This window comes from Bacillus rossius, chromosome 1, assembly GCF_032445375.1.
Source record: "Bacillus rossius redtenbacheri isolate Brsri chromosome 1, Brsri_v3, whole genome shotgun sequence".
Taxonomy (NCBI): domain Eukaryota; kingdom Metazoa; phylum Arthropoda; class Insecta; order Phasmatodea; family Bacillidae; genus Bacillus; species Bacillus rossius.
The window spans coordinates 196,110,668-196,130,086 of NC_086330.1; the positions used below are offsets into that span (position 1 = coordinate 196,110,668).

The 19,419-nt window shown below is 37.7% G+C and overlaps 1 protein-coding gene across 1 annotated transcript in view; it reads left to right on the forward strand.

The window, feature by feature from the left end:
- The window catches only part of LOC134527206 (lysosomal acid glucosylceramidase-like), a 409,619-nt gene extending 390,936 nt beyond the window's left edge, over positions 1 to 18,683 (forward strand). Inside the window, exon 10 of the mRNA XM_063359670.1 lies at positions 18,520 to 18,683. Coding sequence (XP_063215740.1) covers positions 18,520 to 18,619 — 100 coding nt within the window. The 3' untranslated portion in view covers positions 18,620 to 18,683. The remainder of the gene's footprint in view (positions 1 to 18,519) is intronic.
- Positions 18,684 to 19,419: the final 736 nt, after the last annotated feature.

Genomic DNA, 19,419 nt, shown 5'->3' on the forward strand with positions numbered 1-19,419 from the left:
GATGAAAGTCGGAAATATCAAATTTGAAATGTCATTTTTAGCCTTTAACTTAAATGAGACACTTTCTGCTAATGTATAATTTTCATTGATCATAAGGAAGTTACATGACTAAACTTAAACGTGACTGGAATATATTTTGTCACTTCATACTCTTCCCATGACCAACTAAGTTATACGTTTCCTGCTCGCAAGTATCGAGTTCCAAATTAAAATGTTATCGCTGAGCATAAGTAGTTAAATATAGTGAACTAGAAGTAGTAGGGGAGAGTTGGGTAAAACAGGGTAGTTGGGTCGAACGGGGTACCACTGTTATTTTCCGTACACGTGCTGATATCTGTGTGTACGTTTGGTAAGTTACTCCTCTACAAGTCGTCACTAGAGTGAGGTAGTATGAAGTGTCGCACAGTATTATTTCGTGCGTAATAATGGAAATTACAAATTTATGATGTTTCACTAAAATGTTTAGCGTGTATTGGCTATACAATATTTAATCAGTGGTTGCAGATATATTTTATGGTAAGTTGTATTCAAGTAAAGTATTATATTTGCTATGTTGTGCCATAGTAACCGATGTAATTGACGGGTGTTAAGATTTTCTGTTGTCGTTTTTGCTTGAGAACCTGCATGTAGGGTAAAACAGGGTACACAGGTAATGGGTAAAACGGGGTAGTACCCCGTTCTGCCCAACCAGTTTCCTGTTTTAACCATCTTTTCGATCAATTGTGCAAATGACTTTTAAAATTAAAAACAGTTTTTTTATGGATACTAAATGTTATACAGAGTTACCTACAGTACATTTATACAGTCACCCAAAATACAACAACTGACCGAGCTAACCCCAGACCTTCAGAACCGAGTGGAAATGACACTGACGGTGATCTTCCACTAACTGCTGCAACAACTGACCGAGCTAACTCCAGGCCTTCAGAACCGAGTGGAAATGACACTGTCGGTGATATTCCACTAACTGCTGCAACAACTGACCGAGCTAACTCCAGGCCTTCAGAACCGAGTGGAAATGACACTGTCGGTGATATTCCACTAACTGCTGCAACAACTGACCGAGCTAACGCCAGGCCTTCAGAACCGAGTGGAAATGACACTGTCAGTGATATTCCACTGACTGCTGCAACAACTGACCGAGCTAACTCCAGGCCTTCAGAACCGAGTGGAAATGACACTGGCGGTAATATTCCACTGACTGCTGCAACAACTGACCGAGCTAACTCCAGGCCTTCAGAACTGAGTGGAAATGACAGTGCAGGTGATATTCCAGTGACTGCTGCAACAACTGACCCAGCTTACACAAGGCCTTCAGAGTCCCATGGAAATGTCAGTGTTGGTAATATTCCTGGGACATCTGGTTTGGTATCTTCACCAACTGAATCTCGTTTAGGCCTATCTGATAAAAACAATCGAAATGCTTCATCAAACAGTAGCTTCACAATTCCACCGACTACAGTGATGCCGATTCCCCATGCCAAAAGAAACCTGCATAAGGAAGAGGACGACGACGTGGCAAGGCAGCTGTGCTGACCGACTCGCCATATAAGAACGAACTAATTATTATTCAGTCAGCTTCACCAAAATCTTTAAAAAGGATAAATGCTGGTGTGTCTAAATCTCAAAACAGTTCTAAAAAACATAAGAATAAAGAAGACAGCAACAAATCCATACCAACAGTAACTTTGCGTGTGTCTGATGATGATGACGTTCCTTGCATGTATTGCGCTGAACAGTTCTCCACTTCAAAATCAGCCGAAAGTTGGGTGCAATGTTTAAAGTGTCATTCTTGGAGCCATGAAGGATGTGCTGGTGTAGACACAGATGACTATAGGCCATTTGAATGTGATTTCTGCCAGTTTTGAATATAGCCTCTGACCTTATTTTGTGTTCTGACGGGCCTACTAAGACATATTAGGCTAATTAAACAATCATATGTTTTGTCAGATATTTGGGTTGACCGCATATGCAAGGTTGTGTTATACATAATTAGATTATGCTATTAGACTAACCACTTCCTCAAAATTAAAAGTGTTATGTTATTGTTGTTCAAACAATGATTGTGATTTTCCGCAAACCAATGTTTTTGTGAAGTTTTACTGCAAATACAGAGGAACATGTAAGGTGAAGGCTTATAATTGAATTTTTTTTTAATTCTCATATTTTTACTGACAATTGTATTTATTTGTCATATTACATGATGTTCAGAATTTTTAATAATGCACATACGTAATCATTTAAAAATCTGCTTTCTGTACCCCGTTTTACCCAACCAGTTGATAATAATAAAATAATGAAAAATCTCTGCAATAATAATATTTCAGAAGACACAGTACTAGTTGCAGAGTAGATGGATATAGCCGATTCTGGGACAGGCGCAGGATCCAGGATCCGGCGGCCATCTTGGATGACGTCATCGGCGGCCATCTTGGACTCAAAAATTCCCTAAAATTCCTTCAAAATGACTCAAAATGACTCAAAAATTCCCGTTTTGAGGAAAAATTTCCCGTTTTCGAAGGAAAAATTCCCGTTTCGAGGGAAAATTAGGATTTCGAAAAACCTCAAAAGTCGTTTTGCCTTAGAAAAAACCCAAAATCCTAAAAGCGGCTTAATGAATTTAGAGCTAGCCACTCAATTAATAAAATTTTAATAAAAATATTTTAAAAAACATACATTTACGACATGGAGCTCTGAGTCCTCGGTTCGAACCGGGTGAGGGCAAAAAAAATGGCGTCCGATCCTTCCCTCGTGGTGGCTGCAGGCAGACTGACTCCCACCACTTTGTTCATAGTATATATATCATCAGGTAGTATGATGTCATGTCCGCCATCTTGAAAATCCATAATTTTTATGTTAGAAAAATGGGAAAAAAATTAAAAATCATTCAAAAAAATAACTAATCGAATTAATAATAAAAATTAAATAAATTATTACTTAAAACCACTGTTGAACATATCGTTATGGTCGCCATCTTGGATTACATTTAATTGTTGCATGTTTCGTTATGCCCGCCATCTCGGTTGAGTACGATGTTATCGTTACACTTTACATTATGACCGCCATATTGGATCCTATTACTGTTGCATGTTTCGTTATAGCAGCCATCTTGGAATCGTGTAATTATTTAGCTAGAAATTCTAGAAAAAATTCAATATTCATTAAATAAATCACTCATTTATTTACATACTGATTCGATCAGTTCCTGTCCTTGGTTCGATACTCGATCGATGCAATAATGTTTAATTTTATGTAAAAAAATAATAATTTCAATAAACCATGTTCAAAATTCTTAAAGAGGCTTAAAATCCTCTACTACCATCATCCTATAAGCCATTATGTCCGCCATCTTGTAAACTCATAATTTTAATGCTAGAAATTCAGGAAAAAGTTCAAAATTCATTAAATAAATGTTGCAACCAATAAAATGATTAATTAGATCGTCTTAGGTCCTTGGTACGATTCTGGATGCTGAAAAAAAAAATATAACAACAATTTAACATAATAGTGACAGGTTCGTAAATAAAACATCGCAAATTCTTTCACAAAATAAATTTTATTACAAAATCTATATTTTACTACAGGATCACTTGCGAAAGCCCTGCATAGGCGTGAAATGACTAATTCTTAGCTCCAATCGGTTTATACTAGACAGAGACCAACCAGAACCTTTACAGACATAGTCCTCCTCTTCTTGACAGAGTTTCTGGATACCGTTTTTAACAGTTTGCTTCACATCGTCAGAACTGTAAATTACTGCAGCCGATGTCTTGAATGCACACTTCCTCACTTCGTCTTCGAATGGATACGGCTTTCCATATATACAGTCCAACCACAAGTTATATTTTGATGGACCGTTTGTTGCTACATCATCAGTAAGCTGATTGATTATGTCCTCTCTGATATCATCAAGAAAATTACAAATGTCTTTTAACTCACCTAACGTATTTAGATAATAGTAATCTTTCAATTTTCCACGAAATGCAGACTGCGCCAAGTAGAACCCATTATCATTCACTTGTAATGCACCGAGCACAGTATTAGGTTAATTTTCATGTCCAGACGTTGTAGTAATCGGTTGCTGCACATTGGTTTTCTTGCTTGTACGCTTACGATTCTCCAATCTAAAGCGAGGAGTCGAAATTTTTACAGGTAGTTCTTCAGTAGACACACGGACTTTACCGTTGCATTTTTTCACATGCCGTCACAAACTATCAATACGTGTAAACCATTCATGACACTCATCACAGCGGAACTTTATGCGAGATGGATTCTTCTTGCATTTAATCCTCTCATGTCTTCGTGCTACATGAGAAAAAGTGAACGACATATCGCAGTAGCTGCAAGGATACCTTGCTGATGAAGACAAGCCTTTCAGACCCGATCCAGATACTGACGTTGCCGCAGTTGCGCCATCTCCAGACATACTCTTATGAACATCAATGCATCGTTGTTGAATGGAAACCTTTACTTTCTGCCGAACAGCAGGACCTTTGCATGTCTTCATGTGCGTTTTCATATTATCTTTTCTGGCAAACTGCTTATGCAATTTCTCACAAACAATCATTTTACGATAAAGGTTCTTGACACATTCTCTCTTTTCGTGTCGTCGAGCATTGCTGTTGTTTGTGAAAATCTTGTCACAGTAACAACACCGATGTCCTTTAGTTGTTGAATCACCAGCCATTGAAGTCTCCATCGAGGCTGAAACGAAGTTCGTCGTGTTTTCCTGTGAAGCCAGCACCACCGGCATTAAATTCTCTTCTGCTGGTGGTACCACGACTGTTGAAGTCTCCCCCAATGTTTACATCCTCGTTGCCTTCGGGATATGCTCCTTCCTCGTCGCCGTTGACGTTAGAGTTCCTGTAGACGATGGTACAAAATTCATAAAGTTCATCGTTTTAGACGTTAAAGATGCCATCGAGTTCACAAGAACAGGTAATTACGCGACTTATGCACCAGAAGAAACAAACTAGGTGATCCTTACACCGATAACGTCAGTAACAAACTGAGCGACCTGCTGTATAGGACTCGCTTATATACATGCACAGGATGGAATAATACGCTAGTCAAATCAAAAACCAATTACTATAATACTCGAGTCAAAACTACTTTAAAAATAGAAGCCCACTCAACGAAAAAGGCAGCATATTTGGAAGCAAATTCGACATATGAAATGGACACGCGATGCACGCACTTGCAGATTTCATCACAAAGTTAACATTTAAATTTCATTCAAGCGAAGTAGCAAGCCAATGTCACATCATCATATTAACATCCTATTGGTCATACTATCCTCAAAATTTCACAGTATTATAAATCACACCAGTTATGGACGGACTTATGGTTTCTAACACACAACATTTCAGTCATTTTTCTTTAATAAATTCGTATTTTAAAATGCAAAATATACATGGTAAACGAAGAACCAGGTACGTAAATATTTTATATACTTTATGTACACTGTAGATGCCAAAAGCTTGAAAGTACATATGTAAGAAAGATATTTAATAAAACTCATATTAAATTGTATATTTATTCCTATTAATACACATCAGATCAAAAAAAGTAAGTTTTATTATATAAACCTCGCATTTCTTAGTTCATGTTTCTTTGAGGACGTATAAATTTTCAGCATTTCGCGAACCAAGTAGAAGTTTTAGCCTATTCTTCAATAATTTGGATTGTCTCTCGATGAACAATTGGTCTCATGTGCTACGGCTTCCATCTTCTTTACATATTTGTTATTATTAGTCTTAAAATCCACGCATCCGTGTCACTATCACAGACGCAAAGTTATCAACATCATCATCGTAGCTGTCATCAATATTATCATGAGCTGCATCAATATCACTCATTTTATGATATCGTTTCCGCATTTCAGTTGTCAGAGATTTACCACAATCTATGATCTTGTGAGCTTCACATTATTCTCTATTGTTTTGTAGACATGGTTAGTTCCATTCTCGTTTTCTTTAAAAGCCTGTGTGTCCAGTTTTATTATTTAATCCTTCAACCCATCATCCCAAACACAATTAAATCATCGTAGTATAGAGAAAAAAAAATCAACAAAGTTCCTTTCATTTAATCTTAGGAACCGCATCATCCTTTCCACCTATAGTATAGTTTCTAGAGCCCAAGAGTCTTTCAATATATACCATGCAGTGTTCTTCAAGAGATGTGGTATACTTCTAGTTCTACATACAAACCCATCCTATCATTGATTTGTTGACACATTAAAAAAAAAACCTTAAAGTTAATTTTTATGTGTTTTATTAAATTATCACTTCGGATAAAAATAATTACCACACATAGTGTGTTATTACATTTCCTTCTTCATCTGCAATGCTAAGTTCCTTGATAATAAATCCATACTGACTAGACAAGCCTTGGAGGTTTACACATTTCGTCATGGTGGTCGAGACGAGACTAAGCCGGTAATGTACTGTCAGGTCTTAGATAATGGACGACACAATCTACCTTGTTGCAGGATGTCTCGATGATGTCCGGAGCCTCCTCGTCACAATCACTGGTCCAGTGATGACCGAAGTTGCAGACCTCTAGTTGGAAGTAACCATCCTCGGTGATGTAGTGCACACGGCGGAATCCAGGCGTTACTTCCGCGTACTCTTCAGTTGGAATGAACAGCATTTGCTTGAATTTGTAGCAGCAGCTCTATACCCACACGACTATGTGTTGACAGCTGTGTCTAGGGTGTTGACCTCAATTTATTCCGCTAGGACCACCCTCCAGTCCAGTCACATGTACCGTTGCTTCCGTTGTTGCCCCCGCCTTGCTGGCGACCTCCAACATTCCAACACGGTGATCAACCATCCAAGCCCTAAGCATGCTAGCATTGTGTCTTGAGATCGGACCTGGACATCCAAGTTACATAGAGTATAATATACTCTGAAATACATAATAAAGAGAAAATTGATATAAATAACATTATACTTTGCTTAATAGTTCCAGAAGTAATGAACGCACTGCTTGACCAGTGAAAGGTGTAACTAAATATTAAATATATTTAATATTTTATTTTCCATTACCTTTCGTGGAATTTATTAATCATTCACTCTACGAAAAACAACTCAAGACAATAAACCTGACCAATGAATTAAATACAGTACCGCTATGCCTTACATGAAAGTATAATTTTTCGATAATCTGAATAACCTATAAATCGTTCATGTACAAAGCCACACATACAGGACAATTGTCTATGGACCATGAGACCGAGTCATGACAATATCAGACGTATAGGCTAGTCATTTCAGGACCGCAGGACCTTCTTCGTCTTTAGATAATAACAGTCATTTAGACCATCATGAAATTTTTATACGTACTAAAGGACCAAGTGACCTTGAAAAATATTTTTGTAACACCAAGAGGTTTTGAACTAGTAAATATTCAGTCACTACATATTTTACTACGCGCAATCAACAAAAAGGAAGCACCATCAACGAAAAGGCAGCACAATCAAAAAAGGCAGCACATTTGGAAACACCATCAACAAAATGGAAGCACATTTTGGAAGCACCATCAACGTAAAGGCAGCACATTTTGGAAGCACAATCAATAAAGGCAGCACATTTGGAAGCACCATCAACAAAAAGGAAGCACATTTGGAAACACCATCAACAAAAAGGAAGCACATTTTGGAAGCACCATCAACGTAAAGGCAGCACATTTTGGAAGCACAATCAATAAAGGCAACACATTTGGAAGCACCATCAACAAAAAGGAAGCACATTTTGGAAGCACCATCAAAAAGGCAGCACATTTGGAAGCACCATCAACAAAAAGGAAGCACATTTTGGAAGCACCATCAAACAGGCAGCACATTTGGAAACACAAGTTACGAGAACTAAGTCTTAGTTAGAAATCAGAATGCAAGAAATAAAAACATTAAATTTTTACTTTTAATATTTAATTTATTTCTTAACATTATACTAATAGAAGTAAAATAAGTCATTATTGTATGTAGCCAGCTTTCCTCAGTTCTTCGAGTATGTAGGATATTTCTTTTATGCACGAATAGTTTCCTGCACAAAGAGTGCCATGTAGAAGTCTTAGCCGGTCAAACAATATGTTTGGATCTTTCCACGATGTGTAATCAATCTCTTCTACCACCATCTCACTTGCTTGTTTATTATAAATACTTTTAATATCACAATCGTCCCAGTGATCATAATAAGCGTTATCAGATTTATTTATTATAACACGGCGTTTCCATCGTTTCGGTCTCAGGACACCGTTACATTCTTCGATCTTGTCAGCTTTAGGTGCTTCATCACAGTCTATGCTTTTGTCAACAGCCTCAGAGTCACTGTTACAATCACTGTAGAAGACATCCTCTTCACCCAGATTACCATATGAATTGGATATCGATGATGTCGAAGTGCCATTATCGTCTTCATGCTTCCTTTTTAGGAGTCCATCATTTTTACAAAGTAAGAAAGATCTACTTGAATTCGGCTGGAATGTATTCTCACTTTTCACGTTAAGGATTCTTCCATTGTCTTCATTCTCCCATAAATCATCATCGTCCTTCAATTTAAGTTCTTCGTCGAGATCGGAAGAGCCACGAACATAATCTCTCTCAAGACAAGGAAAATTATTGTCGTAATGCACATCACTAATCCTTAGTCTAGTATATCCATCGTTGTCCTCTGGCTTGTACGCAGGCTTAACGTTACAATTTCTGTCATGTCTTTTTAAGCTCTCTCTCCGCGTAAACGACTTGCTACATCGAACGCAACTTATCATATTGCGTAGTAGATTTTTAACACAGTCATTCTTCTGGTGTTGTCTTCCATTTTTTCTCAAGTTAAATTCTTTGCTGCAAAACTTACACCTGTGTCCTTTCGATACAGCGACAGACACCGAATCAGGATTCATATTAGTTACTGTGACTAATGTTAGATATAAAGAGACAGTTTTCCAATTGGAACCATTACTTAAATATAATTTTATAAATATTTCTTAAGCGAGAGTTAAGTTATCTCATGCAAAGGTACTTGTTGTAAGTAGTTTTGCTTTTCAACAACAGATGACACCACGTATTGCTTGCAGGTAAATATCATTTCTTTCTTTCATGCGGGATGCAGGATTCTCACTAACGATCGCAATAGAGGGATGGCATCGCTAGACTCCAAGGAGAAGGTAGTTTGTTCTTCCTGTTAGTGTTTCTCAGATATCTCAGGGTATATTAATATTTGACTGAATAATGATTTTTTTTTTTAATTCCACCTAATAAAAATAAAATAGAAGCACTCAGAGAAAACCATCAGGGAGGATGTCGTTTATAAACATCATAAATTACCAATTTTTTTAAAAAAGTCCAAATTTAATCCTGCTTAAGCAAAAAGTTCACAAGCGGACTTGTGCTAGAACTCTCATGTTGCTTAAGAAAAGAGTTCACAAGCGGGCTTGTGCTAGAACTCTCATGTTGCTTAAGCAAAGAGTTCACAAGCTGACTTGTGCTAGAACTCTCATGTTGCTTAAGCAGGATTAAATTTGGACTTTCTTAAAAAAAAAAAAATTGGTTATTTATGATATTTATAAACGACATCCTCCCTGATGGTGTTCTCTGAGTGCTTCTATTTTATTTTTATTAGGTGGAATTCAAAAAAAAAATCATTATTCAGTCAAATAATATACCCTGAGATATCTGAGAAACACTAACAGGAAGAACAAACTACCTTCTCCTTGGAGTCTAGCGATGCCATCCCTCTATTGCGATCGTTAGTGAGAATCCTGCATCCCGCATGAAAGAAAGAAATGATATTTACCTGCAAGCAATACGTGGTGTCATCTGTTGTTGAAAAGCAATACTACTTACAACAAGTACCTTTGCATGAGATAACTTAACTTTCGCTTAAGAAATATTTAAAAAATTATATTTAAGTAATGGTTCCAATTGGAAAACTGTCTCTTTATATCTAACATTAGTCACAGTAACTAATATGAATCCTGATTCGGTGTCTGTCGCTGTATCGAAAGGACACAGGTGTAAGTTTTGCAGCAAAGAATTTATCTTGAGAAAGAATGGAAGACAACACCAGAAGAATGACTGTGTTAAAAATCCACTACGCAATATGATAAGTTGCGTTCGATGTAGCAAGTCGTTTACGCGGAGAGAGAGCTTAAAAAGACATGACAGAACTTGTAAAGTTAAGCCTGCGTACAAGCCAGAGGACAACGATGGATCTACTAGACTAAGGATTAGTGATCTGCATTACGACAATAATTTTCCTTGTCTTGAGAGAGATTATGTTCGTGGCTCTTCCGATCTCGTCGAACTTAAATTGAAGGACGATGATAATTTATGGGAGAATGAAGACAATGGAAGAATCCTTAACGTGAAAAGTGAGAATACATTCCAGCCGAATTCAAGTAGATCTTTCTTACTTTGTAAAAATGATGGACTCCTAAAAATGAAGCATGAAGACGATAATGGCACTTCGACATCATCGATATCCAATTCATATGGTAATCTGGGTGAAGAGGATGTCTTCTACAGTGGTTGTTACAGTGACTCTGAGGTTGTTGACAAAAGCACAGACTGTGATAAAGCACCTAAAGCTGACAAGATCGAAGAATGTAACGGTGTCCTGAGACCGAAACGATGGAAACGCCGTGTTATAATAAATAAATCTGATAACGCTTATTATGATCACTGGGACGATTGTGATATTAAAAGTATTTATAATAAACAAGTAAGTGAGATGGTGGTAGAAGAGATTGATTACACATCGTGGAAAGATCCAAACATATTGTTTGACCAGCTAAGACTTCTACATGGCTCGCTTTGTGCAGGAAACTATTCGTGAATAAAAGAAATATCCTACATACTCGAAGAACTGAGGAAAGCTGGCTACATACAATAATGACTTATTTTACTTCTATTAGTATAATGTTAAGAACTAAATTAAATATTAAAAGTAAAAATTTAATGTTTTTATTTCTTGCATTCTGATTTCTAACTAAGACTTAGTTCTCGTAACTTGTGTTTCCAAATGTGCTGCCTGTTTGATGGTGCTTCCAAAATGTGCTTCCTTTTTGTTGATGGTGCTTCCAAATGTGCTGCCTTTTTGATGGTGCTTCCAAAATGTGCTTCCTTTTTGTTGATGGTGCTTCCAAATGTGTTGCCTTTATTGATTGTGCTTCCAAAATGTGCTGCCTTTACGTTGATGGTGCTTCCAAAATGTGCTTCCTTTTTGTTGATGGTGTTTCCAAATGTGCTTCCTTTTTGTTGATGGTGCTTCCAAATGTGCTGCCTTTATTGATTGTGCTTCCAAAATGTGCTGCCTTTACGTTGATGGTGCTTCCAAAATGTGCTTCCATTTTGTTGATGGTGTTTCCAAATGTGCTGCCTTTTTTGATTGTGCTGCCTTTTCGTTGATGGTGCTTCCTTTTTGTTGATTGCGCGTAGTAAAATATGTAGTGACTGAATATTTACTAGTTCAAAACCTCTTGGTGTTACAAAAATATTTTTCAAGGTCACTTGGTCCTTTAGTACGTATAAAAATTTCATGATGGTCTAAATGACTGTTATTATCTAAAGACGAAGAAGGTCCTGCGGTCCTGAAATGACTAGCCTATACGTCTGATATTGTCATGACTCGGTCTCATGGTCCATAGACAATTGTCCTGTATGTGTGGCTTTGTACATGAACGATTTATAGGTTATTCAGATTATCGAAAAATTATACTTTCATGTAAGGCATAGCGGTACTGTATTTAATTCGTTGGTCAGGTTTATTGTCTTGAGTTGTTTTTCGTAGAGTGAATGATTAATAAATTCCACGAAAGGTAATGGAAAATAAAATATTAAATATATTTAATATTTAGTTACACCTTTCACTGGTCAAGCAGTGCGTTCATTACTTCTGGAACTATTAAACAAAGTATAATGTTATTTATATCAATTTTCTCTTTATTATGTATTTCAGAGTATATTATACTCTATGTAACTTGGATGTCCAGGTCCGATCTCAAGACACAATGCTAGCATGCTTAGGGCTTGGATGGTTGATCACCGTGTTGGAATGTTGGAGGTCGCCAGCAAGGCGGGGGCAACAACGGAAGCAACGGTACATGTGACTGGACTGGAGGGTGGTCCTAGCGGAAAAAATTGAGGTCAACACCCTAGACACAGCTGTCAACACATAGTCGTGTGGGTATAGAGCTGCTGCTACAAATTCAAGCAAATGCTGTTCATTCCAACTGAAGAGTACGCGGAAGTAACGCCTGGATTCCGCCGTGTGCACTACATCACCGAGGATGGTTACTTCCAACTAGAGGTCTGCAACTTCGGTCATCACTGGACCAGTGATTGTGACGAGGAGGCTCCGGACATCATCGAGACATCCTGCAACAAGGTAGATTGTGTCGTCCATTATCTAAGACCTGACAGTACATTACCGGCTTAGTCTCGTCTCGACCACCATGACGAAATGTGTAAACCTCCAAGGCTTCTCTAGTCAGTATGGATTTATTATCAAGGAATTTAGCATTGCAGATGAAGAAGGAAATGTAATAACACACTATGTGTGGTAATTATTTTTATCCGAAGTGATAATTTAATAAAACACGTAAAAATTAACTTTAAGGTTTTTTTTTTTTTTAATGTGTCAACAAATCAATGATAGGATGGATTTGTATGTAGAACTAGTAGTATACCACATCTCTTGAAGAACACTGCATGGTATATATTGAAAGACTCTTGGGCTCAAGAAACTATACTATAGGTGGAAAGGATGATGCGGTTCCTAAGATTAAATGAAAGGAACTTTGTTGATTTTTTTTCTCTATACTACGATGATTTAATTGTGTTTGGGATGATGGGTTGAAGGATTAAATAATAAAACTGGACACACAGGCTTTTAAAGAAAACGAGAATGGAACTAACCATGTCTACAAAACAATAGAGAATAATGTGAAGCTCACAAGATCATAGATTGTGGTAAATCTCTGACAACTGAAATGCGGAAACGATATCATAAAATGAGTGATATTGATGCAGCTCATGATAATATTGATGACAGCTACGATGATGATGTTGATAACTTTGCGTCTGTAATAGTGACACGGATTAGTGGATTTTAAGACTAATAATAACAAATATGTAAAGAAGATGGAAGCCGTAGCACATGAGACAAATTGTTCATCGAGAGACAATCCAAATTATTGAAGAATAGGCTAAAACTTCTACTTGGTTCGCGAAATGCTGAAAATTTATACGTCCTCAAAGAAACATGAACTAAGAAATGCGAGGTTTATATAATAAAACCTACTTTTTTTGATCTGATGTGTATTAATGGGAATAAATATACAATTTAATATGAGTTTTATTAAATATCTTTCTTACATATGTACTTTCAAGCTCTTGGCGTCTACAGTGTACATAAAGTATATAAAATATTTACGTACCTGGTTCTTCGTTTACCATGTATATTTTGCATTTTAAAATACGAATTTATTAAAGAAAAATGACTGAAATGTTGTGTGTTAGAAACCATAAGTCCGTCCATAACTGGTGTGATTTATAATACTGTGAAATTTTGAGGATAGTATGACCAATAGGATGTTAATATGATGATGTGACATTGGCTTGCTACTTCGCTTGAATGAAATTTAAATGTTAACTTTGTGATGAAATCTGCAAGTGCGTGCATCGCGTGTCCATTTCATATGTCGAATTTGCTTCCAAATGTACTGCCTTTTTTGTTGAGTGGGCTTCTATTTTTAAAGTAATTTTGACTCGAGTATTATAGTAATTGGTTCTTGATTTGACTAGCGTTTTATTCCATCCTGTGCATGTATATAAGCGAGTCCTATACAGCAGGTCGCTCAGTTTGTTACTGACGTTATCGGTGTAAGGATCACCTAGTTTGTTTCTTCTGGTGCATAAGTCGCGTAATTACCTGTCCTTGTGAACTAGATGGAATATTTAACGTCTAAAACGATGAACTTGATGGATGTTGTACCATCGTCTACAGGAACTCTAACGTCAACGGCGACGAGGAAGGAGCAGATCCCGAAAGCAACGAGGATGTCAACATTGGGGGAGACTTCAACAGTCGTGGTACCACCAGCAGAAGAGAATTTAATGCCGATGGTGCTGGCTTCACAGGAAAACACGACGAACTTCGTTTCAGTCTCAATGGAGACTTCAATGGCTGGTGATTCAACAACTAACGGACTTCGGTGTTGTTACTGTGACAAGATTTTCACAAACAACAGCACTGCTCGACGACACGAAAAGAGAGAATGTGTCAAGAACCTTTATCGTAAAATGATTGTTTGTGAGAAATGCCATAAGCAGTTTGCCAGAAAAGATAATATGAAAACGCACATGAAGACATGCAAAGGTCCTGCTGTTCGGCAGAAAGTAAAGGTATCTATTCAACAATGATGCATTGATGTTCATAAGAGTATGCCTGGAGATGGCGCAACTGCGGCAACGTCAGTATCTGGATCGGGTCTGAAAGGCTTGTCTTCATCAGCAAGGTATCTTTGCAACTACTGCGATATGTCGTTCACTTTTTCTCATGTAGCACGAAGACATGAGAGGAGTAAATGCAAGAAGAATCCATCTCGCATAAAGTTCCGCTGTGATGAGTGTCATGAATGGTTTACTCGAATTGATAATTTGTGCCAACATGCGAAAAACTGTAAAGGCGAAGTCCGTGCGCCTACTGTTGAACTACCTGTAGAAATTTCGACTCCTCGCTTTAGATTGGAGAATCGTAAGCGTACAAGCAAGAAAACCAATGTGCAGCAACCGATTGCTACAACGTCTGGACATGAAAATTAACCTAATACTGTGCTCGGTGCATTACAAGTGAATGATAATGGGTTCTACTTGGCGCAGTCTGCATTTCGTGGAAAATTGAAAGATTACTATTATCTAAATACGTTAGGTGAGTCAAAAGACATTTGTAATTTTTTTGATGATATCAGAGAGGACATAATCAATAAGCTTACTGATGATGTAGCAACAAACGGTCCATCAAAATATAACTTGTGGTTGGACTGTATATATGGAAAGCCGTATCCATTCGAAGACGAAGTGAGGAAGTGTGCATTCAAGACATCGGCTGCAGTAATTTACAGTTCTGACGATGTGAAGCAAACTGTTAAAAACGGTATCCAGAAACTCTGTCAAGAAGAGGAGGACTATGTCTGTAAAGGTTCTGGTTGGTCTCTGTCTAGTATAAACCGATTGGAGCTAAGAATTAGTCATTTCACGCCTATGCAGGGCTTTCGCAAGTGATCCTGTAGTAAAATATAGATTTTGTAATAAAATTTATTTATGAAAGAATTTGCGATGTTTTATTTACGAACCTGTCACTATTATGTTAAATTGTTGTTATATTTTTTTTTCTTCAGTATCCAGAATCGTACCAAGGACCTAAGTCGATCTAATTAATCATTTTATTGGTTGCAAAATTTATTTAATGAACTTTGAACTTTTTCCTGAATTTCTAGCATTGAAATTATGAGTTTACAAGATGGCGGACATAATGGCTTATAGGATGATGGTAGTAGAGGATTTTAAGCCTCTTTAAGAATTTTGAACATGGTTTATTGAAATTATTATTTTTTTACATAAAATTAAACATTATTGCATCGATCGAGTATCGAACCAAGGACAGGAACTGATCGAATCAATATGTAAATAAATGAGTGATTTAGTTAATGAATATTGATTTTTTTCTAGAATTTCTAGCTAAATAATTACACGATTCCAAGATGGCTGCTATAACGAAACATGCAACAGTAATAGGATCCAATATGGCGGTCATAATGTAAAGTGTAACGATAACATCGTACTCAGCCGAGATGGCGGGCATAACGATATGTTCAACAGTGGTTTTAAGTAATAATTTATTTAATTTTTATTATTAATTCGATTAGTTATTTTTTTGAATGATTTTTAATTTTTTTCCCATTTTTCTAACATAAATATTATGGATTTTCAAGATGGCGGACATGACATCATACTACCTGATGATATATATACTATGAACAAAGTGGTGGGAGTCAGTCTGCCTGCAGCCACCACGAGGGAAGGATCGGACGCCATTTTTTTTGCCCTCACCAGGTTCGAACCGAGGACTCAGAGCTCCGTGTCGTAAATGTATGTTTTTTAAAATATTTTTATTAAAATTTTATTAATTGAGTGGCTAGCTCTAAGGTTTATTAAGCCGCTTTTAGGATTTTGGGTTTTTTCTAAGGCAAAACGACTTTTGAGGTTTTTCGAAATCCTAATTTTCCCTCGAAACGAGAATTTTTCCCTCGAAAACGGGAAATTTTTCTTCAAAACGGGAATTTTTGAGTCATTTTGAGTCATTTTGAAGGAATTTTAGGAAATTTTTGAGTCCAAGATGGCCGCCGATGACGTCATCCAAGATGGCCGCCGGATCCTGGATCCTGCGCCTGTCCCAGAATCGGCTATATCCATCTACTTTGCAGAATTAAACTCACATTCTAATCTACGCATGCTGATGGTTTCAGACAGATACCGCAATATTAAAACAATAAATTAAAGCGATTTATACTAAGTACCCCGTTATACCCTACTCTCCCCTACCTACCTGCGCTTCGCTACCACTACCGCAGTCTACAGGCAAAACACATTCTCACTGCTCATCGTACCTGCCCCTCCTCGAGGGTGCATCACTGTCGTTGCAAAAGACATTGCCTTGGATACGCAGAAGCATCAACAATGCAAAAGCCCGTAACCATGGAAACGAAGAAAGCTCGTCAATGAAATGGTGAAATCTCATCAAATCTTGGTAATCTTTTATGGCATATTACAGTTCCACCCACGTGGCATCTAGTGCAAGGGTCATTCAAAACTGACCCCACTTAAATACGATTGAACTGACGCCGACCGTTAATGCTCCTCATGTCGCATAGACCGCTATGCCTCATCAACGTCTCACGAAGGCGTGTGCACCGAACGCGCTCGGGCGCGCACCGGAGTGTAGAAAGTGCAACAGGGCGAACGCCATGTAACAAGTGCCACATCGGTGGAAGTATCCGGCCGGGTGAGGCATATCCCTCCGGCAAACTACAACAAATGTTTATGTATTTTTCCACAGGAACATATTAGACTTTATTTTCATTGTTTAAAACTTTATTTCTTTCAAAATTATGTTTCACCGTGCGCCTTGTCCCGAAGCTGGCCGGTTCAGTTTCCAGCGAAAATCACACGTTTTCCTCGGGAGGGCTGGCGGGGAGCGGAGTCGCGCGCGGTGAGAGCGGCAGTATCCTTCCGGAGCTCACCGAGGCCGGCAGCCTCCACTAGACAAGGGACCAGCATTTCTTATTTTCCACTGATATTTAGTATTCAATAGTTGTATAATTCAATAAATCTTTTCTTTTAGTTCCGTGGTCGGCCTCGATGATTTACCGAGTGGTATGTAACCTAATTATTCAGTGCTCCAAGACGAGCGTTCGATGTGATACATAAGTACTATGTGCGAACTACGAGATGGTACGTCGGCGCTTCACGCGATATCCTAGCCAATCGGCTAATTAGTTTCAGCCCGCACGGGGCAGCCAGTAGGCAACACGTAACATTCAATCTTACTAAAGCGTCAATTTCTGGGACAGTCCTAAGATTCATTTAGCGTCGCCGGAGTTACGGGCCTACGTGTTCTTAGCCCAGTGTACTACATAATTATAGTTGTGAAGTGTAATCTTGTTCAGGATTCTAGTGTGTTATGTTAGGGTTTGTTTTTGTAATCACCGCATTATGTCCAAAGTGAATGACCTTACCGGGTAGTAAAATCGTGAGCCACCACTGAGTGAGTGGTCGCGCGTGTGACGATTCGATTCGGGACAACCGTTACGGCCAGGACGGGCAGCACTATGTATAGGGCTGTGCCGGAATAAATTAATCAGAAATCAGCCGGTATTTTCTTGTTCTTTTCAGGCGTCCCAAGTGGCCTAAACAGCTCGGGGGCCCTACTGTGTCGAACCACTAACTCTAGCCACAAGGCCGAACCTACCCTGATATTTCTAACAATACTTCAGTCATTTAAATTCACATAGAGGTAGCGGGGTTCGCGTCAGTACTTGAAAAAGGAGCTCACTTAATATTTATGGCACATTTTTGTAATAAAAAAAGAAGTGGTTTTATTGTTATATCTCCGGCTCCTACCATAGTAGTGAGATAGAATACACACCAGTTTTTAAGTCAGAACATAATCTCTTAAACACAAAATGTTTCAACAATATCGGTTAGGTAGTTTTTGCGTCAAACTCGAACAAACAAACTAGATTTTTATAAAAATATAGATAGAGGTTTTTTTTCGGTTAAATAATTAACTCCAGACAAAGTCGCGGAGCAAAGAAATAACACAAATACTCCACTAAATTGATTAATCTTAAGCAAGGCATTGGAAATAAGTATAAAAATGTGCTATAAAATGCATTAAGATTTTATGCTCACTTAGGTACTCATAAAAACTAAATAGAAATATTTTTGTTTGTTTTCAGGGGAGCGACCCAGCTCGAGGTAGTGCTAAAGGATTCACACAAAGGAGAGAAGACACTGCAGTTGCCTGCTTACAGTGTCAGCACTGTTTTGTACATGTAATAAGTGATAATCAAATATACCATGTTCAATGGAAATAAAAAACCACAATTCATCGATATTTAAACAAGCATTTATTTTCCTTATGGAAGTAAAGAATAGAAGTATATGTAAAATTGAACTAATGTAGAACTATGCTATTCTCTTCAGCCTTTTAGCTTAGTAAGGAATACTCTCTGTGGCCATAACAGCATATAAAGTTACATACTGGAAAAGGACCTCGAATAATATGCGGAAAGTGAAACATGAGGTGTTATGTGCAATTTTTTTTCCATAGTAAAAATACATGCTAAATGTAGTGACCAAAATCATAAATTAAGAACATTTTAAGACAGGTGGAATACGATGGTAAGAATAGAATTATTAGGCACATGCAGTAGTATTTAATAGTTCCTCCGGGGACTGGGTTCTGGGTAAGGTGAGGTGCCGACAGCCATCTTGGATTGTGACGTCACAGCGGCCATATTGAATGATCTTGACCATAAACCTTTGAACTTGACCTTTTACCTTGAACTTGGTGGCCATCTTGGATCGGCCATTTTGAGTTATGACGTCACTGTTGCAATTTCCGTTACTGCTGCTATCTTGGAAATCCGTAATTTTAGGTTACAAAATCGGGAAAAATTTTAAAACTCATAAAAAATTTAATGAATGTAATTTATTAAAACATTATTTAAAATTTTTTTATAAAAATGTACACTTACGCCATAGAGCTGGGAGTCCTTGGTTCGAACCCGGCGAGGTAAAAAAATATGGTGACAAGTCCTTCCCCACAGAGGCTAACAGCAGATTGACTTCACCAC